Source organism: Cutaneotrichosporon cavernicola (genome assembly GCF_030864355.1).
Source record: "Cutaneotrichosporon cavernicola HIS019 DNA, chromosome: 1".
NCBI classification, from domain to species: Eukaryota; Fungi; Basidiomycota; class Tremellomycetes; order Trichosporonales; family Trichosporonaceae; genus Cutaneotrichosporon; species Cutaneotrichosporon cavernicola.
The window spans coordinates 135,661-156,189 of record NC_083393.1 but is presented as its reverse complement, the minus strand read 5'-3'; the positions used below and the strand labels follow the sequence as shown (position 1 = coordinate 156,189).

At 59.7% G+C, this 20,529-nt stretch overlaps 12 protein-coding genes across 12 annotated transcripts; 6 read left to right on the top strand and 6 right to left on the bottom strand.

Moving 5' to 3' along the window:
* Window positions 1-304: 304 nt before the first annotated feature.
* Window positions 305-1,850, top strand: CcaverHIS019_0100710 (uncharacterized protein; the record flags this gene model as incomplete). The annotated part of the gene is made up of 3 exons (XM_060603344.1): window positions 305-355; window positions 390-470; window positions 726-1,850. The coding sequence occupies 3 exons, from the start codon at window positions 305-307 to the stop codon at window positions 1,848-1,850; spliced, it is 1,257 nt and encodes a 418-aa protein (XP_060452619.1).
* Window positions 1,851-2,315: 465 nt separating this feature from the next.
* Window positions 2,316-3,566, bottom strand: CcaverHIS019_0100700 (uncharacterized protein; the record flags this gene model as incomplete). Its single annotated transcript, XM_060603233.1, has 3 exons — window positions 2,316-2,629; window positions 2,683-3,384; window positions 3,416-3,566. The coding sequence occupies 3 exons, from the start codon at window positions 3,564-3,566 to the stop codon at window positions 2,316-2,318; spliced, it is 1,167 nt and encodes a 388-aa protein (XP_060452618.1).
* A 571-nt stretch (window positions 3,567-4,137) lies between these two features.
* On the top strand, window positions 4,138-6,232 carry GLE1 (uncharacterized protein; the record flags this gene model as incomplete). Its single annotated transcript, XM_060603121.1, has 6 exons — window positions 4,138-4,259; window positions 4,294-4,437; window positions 4,474-4,876; window positions 4,913-5,374; window positions 5,417-5,716; window positions 5,750-6,232. The coding sequence occupies 6 exons, from the start codon at window positions 4,138-4,140 to the stop codon at window positions 6,230-6,232; spliced, it is 1,914 nt and encodes a 637-aa protein (XP_060452617.1).
* A 238-nt stretch (window positions 6,233-6,470) lies between these two features.
* BPL1 (uncharacterized protein) lies at window positions 6,471-8,674 on the bottom strand (the record flags this gene model as incomplete). The annotated part of the gene is made up of 2 exons (XM_060603010.1): window positions 6,471-8,264; window positions 8,300-8,674. The coding sequence occupies 2 exons, from the start codon at window positions 8,672-8,674 to the stop codon at window positions 6,471-6,473; spliced, it is 2,169 nt and encodes a 722-aa protein (XP_060452616.1).
* A 258-nt stretch (window positions 8,675-8,932) lies between these two features.
* SRP101 (uncharacterized protein) lies at window positions 8,933-11,159 on the top strand (the record flags this gene model as incomplete). The annotated part of the gene is made up of 7 exons (XM_060602899.1): window positions 8,933-8,963; window positions 9,011-9,204; window positions 9,244-9,553; window positions 9,588-9,699; window positions 9,733-10,685; window positions 10,720-10,985; window positions 11,022-11,159. The coding sequence occupies 7 exons, from the start codon at window positions 8,933-8,935 to the stop codon at window positions 11,157-11,159; spliced, it is 2,004 nt and encodes a 667-aa protein (XP_060452615.1).
* A 117-nt stretch (window positions 11,160-11,276) lies between these two features.
* On the bottom strand, window positions 11,277-11,532 carry CcaverHIS019_0100660 (uncharacterized protein; the record flags this gene model as incomplete). The annotated part of the gene is made up of 2 exons (XM_060602788.1): window positions 11,277-11,326; window positions 11,358-11,532. The coding sequence occupies 2 exons, from the start codon at window positions 11,530-11,532 to the stop codon at window positions 11,277-11,279; spliced, it is 225 nt and encodes a 74-aa protein (XP_060452614.1).
* A 780-nt stretch (window positions 11,533-12,312) lies between these two features.
* cys2 (uncharacterized protein) lies at window positions 12,313-14,058 on the top strand (the record flags this gene model as incomplete). The annotated part of the gene is made up of 1 exon (XM_060602677.1): window positions 12,313-14,058. One exon carries the CDS (start codon window positions 12,313-12,315, stop codon window positions 14,056-14,058), a length of 1,746 nt encoding a protein of 581 aa, XP_060452613.1.
* A 271-nt stretch (window positions 14,059-14,329) lies between these two features.
* CcaverHIS019_0100640 (uncharacterized protein) lies at window positions 14,330-14,737 on the bottom strand (the record flags this gene model as incomplete). The annotated part of the gene is made up of 2 exons (XM_060602566.1): window positions 14,330-14,462; window positions 14,520-14,737. The coding sequence occupies 2 exons, from the start codon at window positions 14,735-14,737 to the stop codon at window positions 14,330-14,332; spliced, it is 351 nt and encodes a 116-aa protein (XP_060452612.1).
* Window positions 14,738-15,315: 578 nt separating this feature from the next.
* HOM6 (uncharacterized protein) lies at window positions 15,316-16,544 on the top strand (the record flags this gene model as incomplete). Its single annotated transcript, XM_060602455.1, has 2 exons — window positions 15,316-16,386; window positions 16,506-16,544. The coding sequence occupies 2 exons, from the start codon at window positions 15,316-15,318 to the stop codon at window positions 16,542-16,544; spliced, it is 1,110 nt and encodes a 369-aa protein (XP_060452611.1).
* A 248-nt stretch (window positions 16,545-16,792) lies between these two features.
* PRE5 (uncharacterized protein) lies at window positions 16,793-17,981 on the bottom strand (the record flags this gene model as incomplete). The annotated part of the gene is made up of 7 exons (XM_060602344.1): window positions 16,793-17,142; window positions 17,230-17,359; window positions 17,407-17,477; window positions 17,522-17,610; window positions 17,661-17,875; window positions 17,909-17,944; window positions 17,979-17,981. 7 exons carry the CDS (start codon window positions 17,979-17,981, stop codon window positions 16,793-16,795), a joined length of 894 nt encoding a protein of 297 aa, XP_060452610.1.
* Window positions 17,982-18,235: 254 nt separating this feature from the next.
* NIP7 (uncharacterized protein) lies at window positions 18,236-19,219 on the top strand (the record flags this gene model as incomplete). Its single annotated transcript, XM_060602233.1, has 4 exons — window positions 18,236-18,366; window positions 18,494-18,653; window positions 18,908-19,119; window positions 19,177-19,219. 4 exons carry the CDS (start codon window positions 18,236-18,238, stop codon window positions 19,217-19,219), a joined length of 546 nt encoding a protein of 181 aa, XP_060452609.1.
* Window positions 19,220-19,307: 88 nt separating this feature from the next.
* On the bottom strand, window positions 19,308-20,364 carry BNA1 (uncharacterized protein; the record flags this gene model as incomplete). Its single annotated transcript, XM_060602122.1, has 4 exons — window positions 19,308-19,516; window positions 19,575-19,655; window positions 19,914-20,108; window positions 20,295-20,364. 4 exons carry the CDS (start codon window positions 20,362-20,364, stop codon window positions 19,308-19,310), a joined length of 555 nt encoding a protein of 184 aa, XP_060452608.1.
* Between the last annotated feature and the right edge of the window lie 165 nt (window positions 20,365-20,529).

The window sequence follows — 20,529 nt, the reverse complement described above, 5'->3', positions numbered from 1 at the left end:
GGTTGAGGACGTGCCACCCATCGGAGAATTCCCTAACTCCGGTCTCGCACCTTCCCATTTGCACTCTTGGAGAACTACTTAATCTCTCCTCCATCCACCTTTCATCAATCGTCTCTTTTCGAAATCGGGTTACCCGATTGACAGAGGACCCCCAGACGCCAGGCTTGCGCAGCGAATAACCATTCACAACACAGGCCTGGTGTCGGGATACTGTCCCATCTCTCTTCTTCCTCGTGAGTGTCTTGTCCTACCTTCTTCATCTTTCGTGATGAAAACCAAACTTCAGTTCTGCTTCCGAGAGGTCATGAGCGATAAACCCAATATACCAAAAACACTTTCTGAACTCCCATCCCTTGTCCGTGTTGTTGAACTCGACACTGACGAGCTAGAATTTCTCTCTCCTCTACCTAGGTTCTCGGCCCCACGGTTCCCGGCAACGTAAGGTTCTCGCCCCCACGGCTCCCGACAACGTAAGTGTCTGCCCTTCCTCCTGACATGATTCAACTTTAGCTCAATCCATTCTCTGAGCCCTCCCTGTCTCCTTCGCGCCACCTGCGCCCACCTCGGTGGCCTCGGGCCGCGAGACGCTGTCTGGTCCACGTTCTGTGTACTGGCTGTTGAACGCGGTGTGCGGTGCGGTGCGATGTGAGGCAGGAGCGTCTATGCTTCAATCGGCTTTATGATTCCTTCGCTCTTGTTCCATGAATAATGGCTGACCAGAGCAGATGTCGCAGCCCCCGTCGCAACCGCCATCGGCGCCGACTAGTGGACCGCCCAGCGGTCCAGCTACGCCCTTAGCGGCAACACCATCGGCTTCCTCGCCTGTCGCACCAGCGAATGCACCGGCGGTGCCGCCGAACCTGCTCGCAACGCTGTCGTTGTTCTTCGCCCACCAGAACTACAACAGAGCCATGTCCCTGCGGCCGGCTGTCCCGCCTGTGCGCCCGTCGACTCAGGACGCCATAGCCCAGTTTCAAGCTCTGCCGCCAGACCGCCAGCGCCACGTCCATTCGACATTCATTGCGAGCCAGCGCATGGCACAGCAGAACGCGCACGGCAAACCACCCCAGCCGATCCATCCTTCGTTAGGTCGCCCTGGCATAGCCCCGCAGGCAGTCCGCCCGAAGGACCCGTCCCGTCCCGTTAAACGCCTGCGCATCGACGTGCCGGACCAACGACCGTCTGCTTCTACCAACCCTCTCACGGCCCTCATCAGCTCTGCGACTGAACGTCCCCTCACCGCGGGCAACTCGCGTCCACGTGAGGAGCCGAGCATGCGTGGGCAAATGCGAGGCGAGATCGCGCGTCTAATGTACGCTTGTGGCGACGTTGCCGAGCCTGATGTCGACTCGGTCGACGTCCTCGAGGACATGACCGCCGAGTTCCTCGCCGACTTGTGTCGTCCTTTCGGGGCTACCCGCTCGAACCCAAGCGTGCCCCGCCAGCCCATTCCACTCAAGGCCGAGGCCCTGCGCCATCGCCTTTCGTCACACTCCTACCTCAAGAAGTACCTCGACCGGTGGGACGACATGATGTACATGTCGCAGGAACTGCAACAGTCGAAGCGTGTGGCTCAGCCGTCCAACGAGGACCTTATCAAGGCTGTTGGCAAGTCGTTCCTCGGTCTCGACGACGACCAGCAGCAGCAGGGCAAGAAGCGTGACGATGGCGAGAAGAAGCGCGGTCGACCGCCCAAGCCTCCCGAGGAGCGCAAGAAGCCTGGGCCAAAGAAGGGATGGAAGAAGAACTTGGACCCGAACGCGCCGCCCAAGAAGCGCGCGGCTCCGGCCAAGAAGAAGGCGCGCGCTGGCACGGGCTCCGCTGCCCCTAGCCCATCCAAGATCCAATAGGTGAGTTGCTCTTTGCCAGGTCCCAGTGACGACAAAAGTTCCCTATTAGCCGTACTGGGGGCTCGACCCAGTCAGTGCAACCCTTCCGCTTGGCCGTCTTGGTGGAGCGGGCTTTGGGGGGTGCTGGCGTTCCAGAAATGATGTTACCTTCATAGTTACCCTGAGGGACCTTGGCTTGCTTTTGCGAGCTTCGTATGCTGACACCAGTAACGTAACGAACGCACAAGTTGTACATGATTGCTAGTGTAGCATAGTGTGATGAAAGATTAACAAATCCTGGTGACCGTGCAAGTTTGGCTGATGTGATGGACCGAGTGACTAAGTAGTCCGTGGAGCTCTGCTTTTGGTGTTAAATATCAACAACGATGATACATCTCCTACTGCCAAGTACAGATCTGAGATCTGAGAGCTCGAGAACGCCGACAAACAGAACAAAAACAGAAACACTCAATCGCCCAAGCACATTCACACCTCACACATCTCCGGCCCCTCCTCCTCGTCCACCTCGAGCACTTGGTGCGCCTCGAGCACGAGAGCATGGCCCTCGAGTGGCGCCTTGATGCGCAATCTCACAGACTGCAGGATTCGATCTTCCCACTCGCGCAGCCAATCGGACTCCTCGACGCCGACCAGTACATGCACGCCTTTCGGGCCCTTGACAAGCCGCGCGTCTGGTGGTAATCCGTAGCGCACCGCTGCAGCGGCATAACGCTGTGCGCCCTCGGCGACGGACTCGCTTGGACACGTGCCAGGGAGCGCGGGGTAGAGCTTGAGCGCATCTGCCATCAGTCACGCCGTCTCATCGTCTCATTCTGTGTCATGCTCGACTCACAACTTGCAACAGCCTGATCGTACGTCGCTCCATACCGCCCAAACAGGTGCAGGAGCACCCAGAGGAGCGGGTAGAGCAGGGTGACCCAACCCAAAACCACGATCCAGGAATTATGCTTCAAGCGAACAACCGTGTTTTCTGGCTCGACAGTGACGTCGTCCTCGCCACACTCGATCTCAACGTCGACGAAAGCCCGCTGTCCACTAGCCCAAATACGGTGCTGCAACGTCCGGCGGAGAAGGTCGACGTCCCACCCCCAAACCTCCTTCTTGAGTGTGAAGCACTTGACTACGCCCTTGTCGGCAGAATATGCGTCGCACCATCCACGCAGCTCGCGACGGAGGAGCCGTTCCTCCTCCCCTTGGACCTGATCCTTCCATGGTCCTTCTGACCAGGGTGGGTAGATGTTGGAGTGCCGCCGCTGTCGTGTCTGCCACTCGGGGAGGAGGACACGCCACCATGCTGCCCAAGCTTGTGCTATATCTCGGCTGAGGCCGGATATTGTATCGCGTAATGCGTGTGCGGTACGATATGCGGCGGTGGGGCGGGAGAAGAGGCGAATGTTCCTGCCTCCTTGAGCGAGGACCGGCGCGAGGTCAATGGTAAAGTCAAAGGCGCGGCCATTATCCCCGCTGATGCGGAGGGATACGCGGGGTTCTTGCCGCGCACATGCGCGGATGTACTCGCACAGCTCGGAGCCGGCTGGTGTTAGCTTTATAAACGGACGTCTCACAGTCTTCAGAATGGGTGTGATCCTCGACGTATTTGGTCGGATTGGCGTGAAGGGGCTCGGCGTATGCTGGGCCGTCGGTGAAGGCCTCGGGATGTGCAGTCCAGCTCTCGCCTGGACTTCCTGGGCCGGGCGGTAGTGTTGTCCACGACATGGATAATGCGGTGTGAAGTGTCGAGAGTCCAGTTGGTGATGGCTGGTGTTATTAGAGCCAAATGTGGTACCTACGGTGGGCAGCTGACCTGGATTCCACACGGGTATTGGGTATTTATGTCCCACGCACGTTTGATGTTCTCGCGAACGTTATCTGGCCCAGAGGACTAACCAACCGTACATGCTCCGCTGCGTGAATTAAGAGTGCATAGGCAGAGTAGTTTATCTTGGCCATGAGATAGGTAGAGTAAGTCTGTTGTTGACACTACTGAGCATGTTCTTGGCGCCACAATACCCCTCAGATCGCTCAGATCGGCACCATTTGGGATGAGACTCAGGCTCCGTCTAAGAGTCGAAATGCCTCAACACTTTAAACCACGTGACACGGACTTTGGTTTATCTCCATGTGGAGGAAGGCACTCTGTGCAGCCATCAACATCTTCGTCAACCTCAACCTTCCTTGTCTCATCTCACTGTAGATTTCCTTCTCTCCTCCTCGATTTGTGCGCTTTACGCATCCTCACGCGCGCAAACTTCAACGGCACCACGGGTGGCTGATTATCACCTCAGCCATGAAGTTTGGTATCCCAGACTCGGACTCTGATTCCGACGACAACTTTGTCGGCGTTGTCCAAGATGACGTTAGTTACTTGTCTGACGAGAGTGATGATCTTCCCATGCCAGACCTCACCCGGTGAGTCACATACTAGTCACCTTGCTGATGCTAGGCAACCACTGTCCAAACTCGGCATCGCGATCCGCAACACTCTGGTGTTTAGCGATAGCGAAGACGACACCAACTCTGAAGATGAGGTTGGTGATCTCCTCGACGGCATGTCTACCACCTCGAAAACAAGTTACCGTAATCCCAAGTAAGATATTCTTGGGAAATTGAATCTGACGTAAAGGAAGGAGAAGCGCTCTGCTCCTCCACCAGCACCGCGGCGCGCCCCATCCGGCGCGCGTAAACCCAACCACAAAGTCCCCGTCGCTGGTCCAAGTTGGCGCCCCTGGGAGCCGACTGTGGCTGACCTTCTCCGGGATAACGGCCCCAGCGAGTACACCAAGTGGATACGTGCGACCGAGGCCGACGCGTGGAAGCACGGCCACCGCAAGGCTGCAGAACGCCAGGCTGAGCTGGACCAAATCAGGTCGAACATCCGCAAGGAGCATGACCGAAAGCAAAAGATCCAGGGCGATCGTGATGCTGATGAACTGCTGGCCATGATGGAAGGGCTTGCTGTCCGCGCCGAGGCCGAGGAGAAGGAACGCACCCGCCGCTTCCAAGAACGACAGGCGCAGCTTTGGGCGGTGAGCTGAGTCTACTTTGCACAGCTGACATGGCAGGACATTGACGCGGCGATCAAGGAGTCTGAGCGTCGCCATGGGGAGGAGCTGGCTGCGCGTGCGACTGCTGAACGCAAGCGCAAGGAGGACGACGAGGCGCGGGCTGTGGCCGCGGAGAAAGAGGCGCTCGCGAGGAAGGCAGAGGCGGAGCGCGTAGCCAAGGAGAAGGCAGAGAAGGAGGCGGCAGACCGCGCAGAAGCGGAGCAGAAGCAGAAGGAGGCACAGGCCGCGCAGGCGGCAGCTCAGCGCCAGGAGGACGAGAGGAGGGCTGCGGCTGACACCTCCTTGCATGGGCGCCGTGAGTGGGCCAAGTGGGTCGACGTGCAGAAGCGCATGAAGGCGGAGGTCATTAATCCCCTCAAAGCCAACAAAGAGATGCGTGATACGCTGCTTCCCACTATGCGCTTAATCAAGCGCTGGATTGGGCAAGTCGTCAACACGCAGGAGAAGATTCTCGCCGTTGTGAGTTACAGAGCTGCCAGGAGTTTGCTCCGCTAACGACAGACCAACGACCTCTGCGCCAAGTTCAACGAACAGCTCTCCTCCCCACCAAGTGCCGCCAACCCAATAAAGCTCACCGAGCAACTGCACCTTCCGTACTACTACTTGCTGTCGCACACTGCCAAGGCACTCATCCGGCAGGCTGTGCGGGAAGTCGAGGCCAAGCCCGAGGCCGCCTTCCCTCTTGCCCGTATAATCATGGGCGTCATGCTTCGTGGACACCCCGCGTTTGGCAGCGTGGTGTACGCTCGCCTGGTCAAGAAGTGTCCCTTCGTTGTGCCGTACTGGCCAGTTCGGGTTGAGGTGAGCGTTATTGCTGTCCACGCTGACATGCAGGGCCAGTCGCGGGAGGAATACGAGCAGTCGACCGGCCAGCTTGTCGACGAGAGTCACTCCGAGTACATCCGGCGCATGATCGGCATCGTGCGCATGTACCTTGCAGTTCTGGCGCTCCCGTTGGGGAGTCTCGCACACACGCTTCCCGCGCAACCGACGCCGAAACAGCTCCTCGAGCTCGTCCCGGAAGAGTGGCGCCTTCCGGCCGCATGGACTTGGGTCGCGACCGCACTCAAGGCCAATCTCGCTAAGCACCCCGCTGTCGGACCGCTCCTCCTTGCGCACCTCGAGACAGTCGGCCCTGCCCTCGTCAAGACGTACGGTGCACAGCAAATGAATAAAATCCTCGTGGCCGAGAGGGCAGGTGTTGAGAGCGGCGCGATCCGCTGCGACACGGCAGCAACGCGCGCAACAATCAAGTCATTTATCGATACATGGGAGCAGACGCACCAGCTCCCGGCGCCCAAGGGCATCAACTGGTAGACATTCATTAGCATCATCATCGTGGTTTGGGCAAGCCGGGGGCGCTGTGTAGCATCATGTTCAGAGCGCTTTGTAGCATCGTTGTGGAGTACCTATGCAGACATCCATGTACCACCGCGGCGGCCTGGCCGACTGAGGTAACGAGCAAGAGTACATCGCATCTAGATGTTGGTAACTGGCCACACGTAAACAACGCGCCATCTAACCCCGGCTCACTCTGCTAACGCCCTACGTCGTACTAGACCTTCTTCTTGATCATACCCGCCATGAGATCAAAGCTGTTCCCGTCCGGCTGCAGCTCGACGTACTCGGTATTCCCGACCTCGCGGCCAAAGATGCTCGAGCTCGCGGTCACCGGCACACAACGCATCAGACCGTAATCGGGCGTGATACCGACGATACGGAGACGCTGGTGCGGGGTAACGGTGGTGAGGGTGACCTCCTGGTTCGAGTGGAGCCATCGAGCGTGGTACTCTGCCATGAAGGGCTGAAAGCTACCTGCCTCGACAAACTGGACCCACTTGGCCTCGAACGCATTCATGATGCGTGCGAGCGTACCCTCCATCGTCGGGGGAGGGGGCAGTGCCTTGGTCGACCCGCTCCGCGCCGCCCGCTCAGTGAGGAGGTCATGCAGCTGGCTCAGCGAGGTGGTCGGCAGCGCGTTGAGGACGTTGAGACCTGTACCGACGACGATGCGCCATTGTCCATTGATAAAGTTTGTGTTGACGAGGATGCCGCCGATCTTGACGATGCCTTTCTTGCCCGACCCGATCTCGGTGCCGCCAATCCCCTCAGCCTGGGCGTAGATGTCATTCGGCCACTTGATGCGCACGCCCAACCGCCCGTCCTCGTCTACTGCCTCGGCAACTGCCAAGGCCGTGAGATACTGGATCAACACCATTTTGCTGACCATGCTCGCTGGGAGGGTGAGGAGCATGCTCCACTGCAAACAGCCGGCTGGGGAGAGCCAGGCGTTACTTCCACGTCCGCGACCGCTGAGCTGGAACGAGGCGAGGAATGAGAGTGGCGACGGAAGACCAGCAAGAAGAACAGGGTTGCGGTCTAACATCGTCTGCGTGCTGGTTACAGCCTCGCCGTAGAGCATGAGGTCGCCCAGGGCTGGTCGACTGCCAGATGGTCCTTCACGCATGATACCTGTCGCGCGACCAGACCGTTTGCGCGCCGCATCCAGCTCGGTCCAGTACGTGTCAAAGTTGAAGAGCGGGGTCCAGCTCGCATTGTACTCCTTGGCGCCGGGGAGGAGGAGCGTCTTGGTCAGCGAGTGCATGTCGGGTGCCTTGGCTGCTGGCGTCGAGTCTCCAAGCGACAGTTCCCCAATTGCGGGAGGGTACTCTGGCTCAGTGAGGCGGCGCTTAGCGAGGAAACTGGCAACGTCGGGAACGGCATCGACCGAACGGACCTCGACCTCGTCGTTGCCATCACGCAGCGTCTTGGAGTCTTCTGACGTGGGCTTGAGTTTGGCCTGGATGTTCTTGGCATCTAGGACGCCTGCAGCGACTTGGGGCAACTTGGGGTGAGAGAGGACGAAGATGGGCGACGGGTGTGTCGGGTGTAGAAGGAGGTGCTCCTCCTCGCCGGCACGTTCCTCCTCCCGGCTCGGGATGTGTAGGCCCAGGCCGGCGAGCAGGTCGGCGAACCACTCGACGCGGCCTTTCTCGGCCACCTCGACGACCTCCTCGGTCGGCGGGTCGGGGAGCTTGGAGATCGCGTCACGGGCGGGAGGGTCCTCGAGCGGATACTCGGGATGCACGGAGAGCAGGAGGGCTTTGCCCTTGCCTCTGGTGATCTGGACCGCGGCGATGTCGGCATCAGGCGACGGCGGCTCGGCGTAACGCGCAACGACTTGGACGCCCGGTAGAGGGGCGGGCATGATAAAGTGTCCACCGCCATTGTAGTAGATGAGGTCTAGGACCTTGTCGCGCGCAATGAGTGACACGGCCTTTGCCCCGCTCTCGGACCCGTAGTCGAAGCCGGCGTGCGTTGGGCCCGCACACGTACCTGGGAAAAACGCCTACCATCAGATCTACCTTGATATGACTGACTCACAAGTGCTCTCTTTCCCGTTACTTCTTTTGTGCCGCCCACGTCGAAGCGTACCTCGGCTGAGGCAAAGTATGCGCCGGCGCACAGGCCGAGGTAACGCCCGCCATCGCGGACGTAGTCTGCGATGCGGGTTGTTGCTTTCGTCTTGAGCGACAGTTCCTCGACGTAGGGCAGGTCGCGACCGCCCGGAATGACAAGGAGCGCACAGTGTTCCTCCCACGGTTCGGAGGAGAGGAGGGACGCCGAGACGGGCTGGACAGTGTAGTGCGGAAGGAGGTGGAGGGACAGTGTCAGGAGGGTGTGCGAGAGACTGAGGGGCGAGACGCCGGGTCCAGAGTAGACTAGGACCTGGTGAGCGGTCGGACCGGGTCCTGGCATCGTCGGAGAGTAGAGAGATGAGAGATGAGAGAGAGATGTGATGTGGGCGTCGACTTTCGACTTTAGGGGTGTTCCGGACGGAACTCTCGGATCGGGCTGCCAGACTCGGCTCTGACATACCGGCCTTATCTATAGACATACACCGTGGGATAGTTGGATGGAGCGGAAGCAAATGTCCGGCCCGGTTCAACACCAAAGTGGTCCACATGACGCCGACATCTACGCCGACATGTCATCGTCCACTCCACCTCCTCCAGCATGCTCGATCACGTATCCATATCCCACCAGAGTGAGTCGAGGGTGTAATTTGTTCCTCCCAAAGCTCACTGGCGCTAGGCGGCGTCATCTTGTGGTCGCGCTCGTTCACGCCGACCTTCACAGCGCTCGCAGCCACCCCGGCGTCCCCGGTGAACGCGCTCATTCGCGAGGTCATGATAGAGGGCAAGGCACGCACCGAGGAGGACGGGTTCGAGAAGGATGGTTACAGTATCCGGTGGACGATGGAGAACGGCCTGGGACTCGTCTTCGTTGTGTGTAACAGAGTTCCCATCCTTGTTAGCTAACCCCAGGTTGTCTTCCCCGCGCTCCTGCCCTTGACGTACATCCCGGCGCTGCTGCAGCGCACCAAGCAGCTCTTTCTCTCCCTGTTCCAACCGTACCTCGAGTCGTTTGTCGACGCCCTCGCGGACCGTGCCAGCCCATTCGCCCCAGGGGGCCTCTCGGCGCTGCGGATCCTCGGACAGCAGATCGTCGACCAGCGATGGGAAGCAATCTTCGACCGCTGCCTGAAGAGCCAAGAAGCTACGGCGGGGAGGAAAGGTGGTCGCTCAGTGCCGGTGCCGATGCGGCAGTCGCAGATCGCCAACGCAGGCGCTGAGAGTGAGCACTGGTGTATTCCGTGCTGACGAGGCAGCTCCGCATTCGGGCGACGAGGCGCATAATGCCGTGAGCGCCGAGGACATAGCTAAGAACGTGCAGGCACTCAAGGGCCGCATGAAGGGGCGGAAGGGGCGCGGGCGCGATGGGTGAGTGGCTGTGTGTAAACAAGCTGACATTAGCATGACGCCATCGCCCGTGCCCTCGCCGCGTAAGGCGTCTGGTGCCCAGGCCAAGCTCATGCGCAAGTGGGGCGACACGCCTGTGTCGGACGCCGATATGGCAGCGCTCGACTATTCGTCGCCTGCCCCGGAGAATGTGACCGTCGACGTTGACGCGCTAGTGTCGCAGGATGCGCTGGGTACACGCACGGCGACGGGCAACTACGAGGTCGCGGACTGGGACTTTGGGAGTGGCAAGAAGGACGATCTGCCGACCGAGGAGGACATTCTCTCGCGTCGCACGCAGAAGCTCACGATTGCTGACGACGACGAGGAGCCCGCCGAGGAGTCTACGTGGGCCAGCATGCTCTCGCGCCTGTCTGGAAAGAAGGCGATCACCAAGGAGGACCTGCGGCCGGTGATTGCTGAGATGGAGAAACACCTCATGTCCAAGAACGTCGCCAAGGATATCGCCGAGAAGCTATGTGACGGCGTCGCGTCCTCGCTCGTCGGTAAGAAGCTTGGCGGCCTCTCGTCCGTCAAGTCCGAGGTCGAGAAGGCGCTGTCGGCGAGCATGACGCGCATCCTGACGCCCAAGACGTCGACCGATCTCCTCGTTGATATCCAGCGCAAGCGCTCCCAGCCAGGCTCACTGTCTGCGCCTGACGCCCCACCCGACCCGTACACGCTGACGTTTGTCGGCGTCAACGGCGTGGGCAAGTCGACCAACCTGTCCAAGGTGTGTTTCTGGCTCCTACAGAACGGGTTGCGCGTGCTCATTGCCGCGTGCGACACGTTCCGCTCTGGCGCAGTCGAGCAGCTGCGTGTGCACGTCCGTAACCTCGGCGCGCTCGGCGACGAGATGGGCATGGGTGTTGCTGGCGGCGCGCCGGACGGCTCACGCCGCATTGAGCTATACGAGCGTGGCTACGGCAAGGACGCGGCTGGCATCGCAAAGGACGCGATTGCGTATGGTGAGCAATACAGGCTTGTTCTAGCTGACAGCAGCCAAGGAGCACCGCTTCGACGTTGTGCTCATTGATACGGCGGGGCGTATGCAGGACAACGAACCGCTCATGCGCGCGCTCGCCAAGCTCGTCACCGTCAACAACCCCGACAAGATCATCTTCGTCGGCGAGGCGCTTGTCGGCAACGAGGCTGTCGACCAACTCACCAAGTTTGACCGTGCGCTCAAGGACTTCTCTGGGGCAGGCGCAGGGCCGGCCCGCCGCCGTGGCATCGACGGCATCCTCCTCACCAAGTTTGACACTATTGTGAGTTGTACGGGTCCTCATGTCAACTGACGCAAGGACGACAAGGTCGGCGCAGCGCTGTCGATGACATACGTCACTGGTCAGCCTATCCTGTTCGTGGGCTGTGGCCAGACCTACACGGACCTGCGGCACCTGCGCGTCAACCACATTGTGCAGGCGCTCCTTAGCCCGTAGTTGTACTAATCTGCATTGTTCGGTTCTCGGTTCGGTTCTCCAGTACGGCTCTGCCATTGTCCTAGTGTCTACGGAAATGTCCTACCGCGTAGGACATTTTGAGTCTCTTGAGTGGAGCTAGGCAATACCCCACTGCTGGTTGGGGTTACCGGGGTGCCGGGGTAACACTGGATCAGCTGAAGAAGATGGAGAACTCACAGTCCACATCTGGATCCCCGAGCTGGGTGAGAGGTGAAAGGACGAGTTGATAGAAGTCAGAGAAGCCAGAGAACGAGGACAAGTTGAGGTCAAACACTGGCCGCGGCTGGGGTACGGCAGTGATCTGGCTCTGGATCCTCTGATCCGGGGCCTGATGGACGCGGCGGAGAGTCATCAAGAGCGGCGAGTTCCCATCCCTGATGTCACGGGGTGCATTTCATTCACTGTGATGCGCTCAATACCATGCTGTAGTGTCCAGTGAGTGGGAGGTGGGTGACGCGCTGTACCAGATAGATAGGTACAAGATGTGGTGGCCATTCCGTCGGTCTAAGGCAGGCGATCAGGCCATCGTCTACATTAACGTGAACGGCCATTCTCGAGAGCGAGAGCAATGAGCAATGGCAAGTCGATACGAACAGAGGTGCGAAGCGAAAAGACAAAAGAGTAGGCTGAGGAACTGAATCCTCTGTTGACGAGAGTGGGATTCGAACCCACGTCCGAAGACTGCGGATGTTCTTGGAACACCTTAACACAGCGCCTTAGACCGCTCGGCCATCTCGCCGGATGCTTCATGACATTTCGGGTGACGCCATGTCTCGCCGGTGTGACGTAAGCCAGATTATGTACAGCTGGAAGGGATGGTCTACGAGCTCCATGCACCTTGCACTGCGCATCTAATGTGTTGTGAGCATTCTATAGCAACTCACCCGTACAGCGTGCACGTACACATGATGGAAGTGGCGTATCTTTTGGCGACGGACGCGACGAACGCGACGCGGGGCTCCAACAAAATAATCAAAAATCGATGGTGTGCTCATTCCGAACCTGACCAAGCGCACCATCTCTGTCGTGATCGCCGGCAGATGCGGCAGCGAGCGAGCCGGTCCACATATGCAGCGTAACCAGATCTCCAGCTCCTGTTCTGTTCTGTTCTCATCACACTCTCACTCACATCATGCCACCAAAGCCGCGCAGCCTGCATCTTCCATCGGGGCTCAAGCCGCGCGTGGCCCCGCGCAAGCCACACCTCTCGAAGCTGCACCTCGACTCAGCACTGCGTGCCCAGGCGCACGAGATGCCTACGGCCGCACCATTCGTTCCGCCCGCCGCACCGCAGATCCCACTGCGCCGGCGGCCAGTATTCTCGCCGGGCGGGTTTGGGTTAACTTCGACGACTGCACCTCGATCCGATCGGCTCGGCCTTGGACGCGGTCCACGACTCGGTACGGACGAGGGAACGCCCGCCTCCCGAGACGCAGCGGTTGCCAGGATCGCAGCGGCCGATGCGGTCATCAAGGCCAACCAGGTCGGGCTGGAAAAGGTCGACGGAGAGGGAGAGGCAGAGGCGTGCTACGTTCCTCCACCTAGTACGCTGCATTACCACGCCAACGACGCGTTGCCGCTTGTGTACAGTCCCACCCCTTTGCCACCTTACCAAATCGCATACGAGACGTGGGGCACCCTCAACGACGCCCGGGATAATGCTATTATCCTTCACACTGGACTGAGCGCTAGCTCGCATGTTGCTTCGGGCGGTAACGACGTCGCGGCAGGTACGTCGTCCAAGCCAGGATGGTGGGAGGACTTTGTGGGACCCGGAAAGGCTATCGACACGAACCGCTTCTTTGTGATTTGCACCAATGTGCTCGGTGGGTGCTTTGGGTCAACGGGACCGTCGTCGCCGTACCCGCCAGGCGATGGACAGGTGCGCTGGGCGACCCGATTCCCACTCCTCTCGATTCACGATATGACACGCGCACAGCTCAGCCTCCTCGACTACCTCGGCATTGATAAGGTGTACGCCTCGGTCGGGAGCAGCATGGGTGGCATGAGCTCGCTGTCAATGGCATACCTCGCACCAGAGCGGGTAGGTCGCGTCGCCTGTATCTCAGCTACTGGTCGGTCCGGCCTCACTGGTGTGGGGATGCGTTACGCCCAGCGTAGCGTGCTCATGGCCGATCCTAACTGGAACCGCGGCAACTATTACGACGGCGTGCCTCCTCACGAAGGCATGAAGCTTGCCCGCCAGATCGCTACCATCACCTACCGCTCTGGACCAGAGTGGGAGCAGCGCTTCGGCCGCAGGCAACTGAGCGCCGAGGAGGCTGCCGAGAACGGCAAGCCGGGGGTGCCAAACCTGTCGCCAGACTTCCTCATCGAGACATACCTCGACCACCAGGGCGAGCGCTTCTGCCTCACCTACGACGCCAACAGCCTCATCTATCTCTCCAAGGCGATGGACTTGTTCGACATGACCGCACCGGCACTGAAGAGCCTCGCGGCCCAGTTCAACGACGCGTATCCCACCGCCGCGCCGTTCCCCCTCCCCTCGGACTCGCCTGCCGTCTCGGCATCGGCGCCCACCGACGCACGTGCGCCGTCCCCACGCCCAGGTACCTCGACGGTGGAGCCGATCAAGACGGGAGGTGGCAAGGAGCGCTTCATTCCCACCTCGAAGAGCCCACACCTCCACGACCTCGCTGAGGGCCTCCAGCGCCTCCGCGACATCCCCGCACTTGTGCTCGGCGTTCAGAGTGATGTGCTCTTCGACGTCGAGCAGCAGCGCGAACTTGCCGACGCCTTGCGTCTCGCAGGTAACCGCAACGTCACATACTACGAGCTCGGCGGCGCGTGGGGCCACGACACGTTCCTCCTCGACGAACAGAATGTCGGCGGCGCCATCCGTGGGTGGCTCCATTGAGTAGACGGAGAGGAGGGAGGACGTTAGTCAGTAGCTCAAACCACGCCTTGCTTCTTGTCGCAGTGGCCTTAAAACGTAAACCAAGTGCGCCATGGCGCGCGTTGTAGTCTAGCAATGTTCCCGGATCTGCATACACTGTAGTCTTAAACTGGCATGCGTAAACTGGCAGAGTTGGGGCCGCAAGCTGCCGATAGGGTACTCCCATGCGCAGTGTGAGGTTCTGGATGGTAACATAGTGACCCTATCGGCTTGCAGGCATGGGTGCCACCAGTTACGCCTCGCTCTTGTGCTTGTTCTTGATCTTGGCCTCGAGCGCCATGAACGCTGCGACGCCCGGATCAATAGCCGGTTTGGACCTGGGTTTTGGTGGTGGCGCAGCCTTGCCAGCAAGCTTGGCCTCGAGTCTGGTATCAGCACTCTGCACCCCGCACTCCCAACGCCAAAGGCCAAGGGGGACTCACGCAGCGAATGCAGACATTGTGGGGTCCATCTTTGGCGCCTCAACGGCGTCATCCACCTCGTCCATGACCTTGGGCCATCGTCCACGCGGAATATTCTTGTGTTCGAGCGCGGCCCGCGCCGCATCAAACGCATCGTTGTATTCCTCCATATCGTCGACGTAAATCTGGAGAACACAGTGTACGCATCCCGACATGCAGCAGTCTGGTGTCAGTTCCATTATGACTAAGCAGACCTTCGTCACCCGGTGCGATGGGTTTGGGCGGAATGCGCACGCCTTCGACCTCGGCGAACCTTTCCCTTGGTCCGGACGGAGTCGGAGCTGGTAGCTCAGCCGGAGTTGGGGGAGTAGGGAGGGCCTTAATGACAGACGGTGGCAGAAAGCGGAAGCGCGCTCCAAGGTCCCGGCGTGCGAGCGGGGTGGAGTGGAACTGGCGGAGATGGAGGGGTATTTGGAGAGCTGCTGACTGGCTGGGAAGGGCCCGCTTCAGTGTTCGCAGTGTTCGCAGTGTTCGCAAGAGTCGGAGGTTGGTCATGATCCCCACAAGAGCATACCGTTCAGAGATGGCCAACTGTGTAATGTCAACAGAGGAACAAACGTTGACGAGTGCCCATTGGCATTACGAGTGCCGAGGTTCGGAGGTGCGTCACCTAATCAGCCGATCACAGCCAAGAGCTTGCAAAGTGGAGGTTCAAGACTCGAGCCAGGTGCGCGGTGGGCATATTTGGAGAAAACCCGAGTCCTGACGCCATCCACTTTCTCTTCTTCTACACTTTACTATCATTAACAAAAACAAAATGGCGGCCTCTCGTGTTCCCGTGGCCCTCATCGGCGTCGGCGGTGTCGGCAAGGCGATTCTGCAGCAGCTCCTCTCCGCCCCCCTGGCGTCCAAGTTCAACGTTGTGCTTGTTGCCAACTCGCGTCTTTCGCTCTCGCTTCCGCTCCCGAACAACGCGCCGCTCACCGAGGGCAACCTCGCCCCCATTCTCGAGCAGCACGGACAGGCGCTCGACGTGACCTCGGTCATCTCGCTCCTCGCCAACCACCCCGACGGCAAGGGTGTGCTCATCGACTCGACCGGCTCGGACGTCGTTCCCTCCCTCTACCCGACCATGCTGGCGCACGGCGTCCACATTGTCACTCCCAACAAGAAGGGCTTGTCGGGCGCTTCGTCGCTCTACGACGCCATCCAGGCTGCCTCTTACCCTAACTCCAAGGCGCTCATTTACGGCGAGTCGACTGTCGGCGCTGGCCTCCCCATCCTCTCGACCCTCAAGGACCTCGTTGGGACTGGCGACGAGATTGAGCGCATCGAGGGCGTCTTCTCCGGTACCCTCTCGTACATTTTCAACGAGTACTCGAAGCCCGAGGGCAGCAATGTCAAGTTCTCCGAGGTCGTTCAGATCGCCAAGAACCTTGGTTACACCGAGCCTGACCCGCGTGACGACCTCAGTGGCACCGATGTCGCACGCAAGCTCTGTATTCTTGCGCGTCTTTGCCCCGGCGCTCCGGTTCTTCCCGAGGGCGCGTTCAGCGTCCCCACCGAGTCGCTTGTCCCCCCCGTCCTCACCGACGCCAAGGACAAGGACGAGTACCTCTCCCGCCTTGCCGAGGGTGACGAGCACTTTGCCAAGCTTCGCGCCGAGGCCGAGAAGGAGGGCAAGGTCGTGCGTTACGTTGGTGTCATCGACCTCAAGGCCGGCAAGGTCGAGTGCAAGCTCGGCAAGTACGACAAGGACCACGCGTTTGCTACCGCCCTCAAGGGCTCGGACAACATTATCTCGTTCTCCACCAAGCGCTACTCGCCCCGCCCTCTTCTTATCCAGGGCGCCGGTGCCGGTGCCGACGTGACGGCCATGGGCTGCACTGTGAGTTGGCGTGGCGAGCTCAGCGGTGTAAGGGCGGGTCATGTGATGGGCAGCTCGTCAAGTGGCCCACCCGATACCTTTCTGCGGCTATGATGTATTGGAACGTAAGCTGACCCCAGTCCGACCTCCTCAAGGTCTACGAGCGCATCCGCTACTAAGCGTTTAAGGGAAGGAGAGCGAGCTTGTCTCAGAGCAGCACGACGACGAAGATAAAAAAGGAGATATCCGCATCGTAGACTATGCACAATAGAGAGCGGGCCGGTGTGCTGTCTTTGAGGGAGTGAGGGAAGGGATTGACCACGAGCGGCTGTCAGCTGCAGCCGATCCAACACAAACGCGTTACTCGCGACACCTCAGCTCTACCTGCTTCACACTCGCATGTACGTACAATCTACCGTCTACGACACTAGAACCTATCGATGTCCACGTCCATTCCTGTCCCCTCGGCCGGCGCGTCCGCTGCGGCAGGCGCAGCCGCCGCCTCTGCCTCTGCCTCTGCCTCCTCCTGCGGTCCGTCCTCAGGCTCGCCGCGCGAACGGCGCCACGCACGCAGGATCGAGTCCATGCGCTCATTCTCGTACACGCGGAACGCGCCGCGGCGGACCGCGCCCGATCCGGGGCCCTCGAGCGCCTCGATACCCTCGTCAGCGGGCCCGATGATCGCAAGCGCAGTGTTCGCCACCGTGAGGTGCTTGTCCTGCTGCAGCGTGTCCGCCAGCGCCGAGAGGCCGTGGTTGATGATGGAGGGAAGGTCGGCTGCTATCAGCTCCGCAACTTCTCACAACACTTCGCAGCCGTTCAGAGGCACATGTGCTGCTCCATCACCGGGCCACTCCCACTCACAGGTCTTGAACGACTCATAGTTCTTCTCGAGATAGGTCTTGGCACTCTGCGAGCGCGCGCCGATCGAGTGGGCGTAGTACTCGAATGCGGTGCCTGAGGGCGAGAACTCGTACAGGTGAGGACCGGTTTCCTGTTGTCAGCTAGACGCACACACAAGGAGGGCGTCCCGGCACTCACGTCCTGTCCGATAACGAGGAAGCCGACACCGTACGGCCGCCGTCCGTACATCTGCGTGTTGTTCTGCGCCTCTGGAAACGGTTAGTGCTTCCCCAGTCCCGCCAGCGGCACTCACTGTCGGCAATGGTCTGGACGATACGAGCGACGGGGACGGGACGGCCGTACAGCATGCGGCTCTGCATGGCCTGCTGGCGCATCGTGTTGCTGCTGTCAGCTACATTTACGATCAGATAGCTGCACAAGCAAGGACGCACCTCAGCACACGCGCGTCGCTGGTCAGTCCGGCAATCGCAATACCGACATGGTCGTCAATGTCGATCAGCTTCTTCTGGTACGTTGCGAGCTCGCCGGTGCTACGCTTGAGGGTGAGAAGCACGGCGTGGGTCGAGGAACGGAGTCCGATGGCCGCACTGCCCTGCTTGACGGCCTCGAGCGCATACTCGACCTGGTGCAGCTTGCCCTGCGGCGACTTATGTTAGCTGGATATATGAGCGGGACGCACAAAGGTGGTGTTGTCCGAGTCGTACGAGTTGCGGAACTGAAGTGAGCTCAATAGCGCTGTTCTAGCTCACCATGGTGGACTGCCGTGCTCCAGAGTTGGTTGAAGAAGTGTGTAGACAATGATATGACGACTGACTGCTCGACTGGCTGCTTGCACTTCGTCACCACTTCATCAACGCGCGTCTCATGGCCACGTGGAATATTTGTTTCCGTGTTATTTTCAATTTTGTCCCTCCACTTGAGATTTCTGATCGTCCGCTCTCCAGGCCATGTTGTGATTCTCGGCGGCTTGGTCTTGGTGCATCCTCTCAAGTCATACTCTGTCGACATGCGCCCACTTACAGAAGACGAGACAAAGGCAGTGTTCGAGAAGCTCGCCAACTATGTCGGCAAGAACCTCGTCCACCTCATCGACCGCGACGAGGACGACCAGTACTGCTTCCGTCTCCACAAGGACCGGTGCGTTATCGTGGCGAGTGGACGGTCGTGGAGCATCGACGAGCTGGCGTAGCAGCGGACGCAGCTCTTCCTGGATTCCGGCCCCCCATTGATCAGCTTATTCATCTTACATCAGAGCTGACACCAGTGTGTACTACCTTCCCCTTCCCATGCTCGCGCAGGCGACGTCCATCGCGCGCCCCAACCTCATCTCGCTCGGGACGTGTATGGGCAAGTTCTCCAAGTCGGGGAAATTCAAGCTCGGTGTGACATGCCTCGACTGGTTGGCAAAGTACGCCAAGTACAAGGTGGGTTGGGGGTGTGCGGAGGAGGGGTCTCTGCTCGCCGGGCCTCTGGAGGAGGAGCACAGAGGCCGGGTTGGCTGAAGAGACAAGGTGGAAGAGGAGTCATCTCTTGAGAGAGAAAGGGCAGACTGAACTCGGCATCGGAGGCTGGTCAGCTGTAGATGCCAGACGCCACTAAAACCTCATCTGCCTGATCCTCTTGCATCCACTTGCCTCTCTGCGGAGCTTGGTTGGTTTGGGAACGCAGCTCACACCAGGTCTGGATCAAGCCCGCTGGCGAGCTGCCTTTCCTGTACGGCAACCACGTTGTCAAGGCGCACCTGGGCCGTATCACCGAGGACACGCCAGAGCACCAGGGTGTTGTGGTGTTCAGCATGGCCGACATTCCGCTGGGCTTTGGCGCGACCGCCCGCTCGACCGCCGCGACAAAGGACCTGGACCCAAGCGGCATTGTTGTGTTCCACCAGGCGTGAGTGGCGTGTTGGCACGATCAGCTCATTCGACCGTAGACTCAAGCTAACCCCAGTGACGTTGGAGAGTACCTGCGCGACGAGGAGACCATGTTCTAGACTGTACTGTATGCATTAGTGGCATTTTGATCGTTTGATCGAGCACAGCCAAATACCATTGACATAGATTCTATTCCTATCGTACAACCTACTGCTCGCCAAGGACCGACAGCTTGCCGCGCTGCGCTGGTGCAACGTCGCCGCACTCGGGACACCTGCGCAGCTCCTCGTCGGCAACCCACTTGTCTAGGTGCGGCTTCATCTGCGTGTCGATGTCGCTGCAGTGGAACTGCACTTGGCGGATGACGACGAGCTTGTCGCCGTGCACGGGGTTGGGGCACAGCCAGCGCATCGTGTCTGTATCGGTCAGAATGGCTTGCGAGTCTGGCTCGTGCCAGTAGAAGCAAGCACTCACCAATCTCGGTCCCCGGGCGGTTCATCTCTATGACGACGCCGACCGTGTCGGCAGGACGGCGTGGTGAGTGCGGCGTGCGGGCTGGGGTCAGCTCGAATACAGTCACCCAGCTGCTGCTGCAGTGCGACATTCAGTTAATTGAATGCGCTGTGGCGGTGCGGAATGGTTCATGGTTCACCCGAACTCCCCACAACCCACACGCCCTCCATTATCTTTCTGGCATAGGCCTCCCCCTCGTGTCCTCGAAGACATTAGCAAGCCAGCGAGCCAGTTTACCAACCCAGCCTCTCAACCTCGCCACCCACGTTCACCAAGCTCGCTCCGCTCGCCGACACTCACCAGGAAGAAGGAACATGTCGCCCTCGTTGATGACAATCTCGCGCAGCTTGCCATCGTCGATGACGACCAGCACTATCGCCCCTTTGTATTGGTAGAACCACTCCTCTGTCGTGTTGATGTGGAAGTCGGAGCGCGTGTTTGGGCCACCGACGATCATGGTGAAGAAGTTCTCCCCCTTGAAAATACACTTGTTGCCTGTGGTGAGCGGCGGGGGGGGGGAAGGAAAGGTGTGAGCATCCTGGCCAGTTCAACCACCCCAAGACCGCACGTCGCCAGTGTGGAGTGGCGAGAGGTCCGCATCCCGACGCCTCGGACGACGCGTCGTTGGCCCGTGCACGGCTATCGACCGTGCTGGTGGATAAGGTACTGGCCTGGACTCACCAACAGGCGGCTTGAGCAGGTGCCCATTCTCCTCGAGCCACTTGGGAAAGTTTATGGGTGGGGTGAGCATGGTCGTCTCTGATGGTCTGATGGCCAGAGGAGGAGGATGAATGGACAAAGTAGTCAAGTCGGAAGAGTCGGGAATGAGACGTTGTAATGAGCGGAGGTAACATTCCGTATCCGTACAGCTTGGTCGGGCAACCTGGCAGCCAACATGACGCGTGCTGGCCGGCCG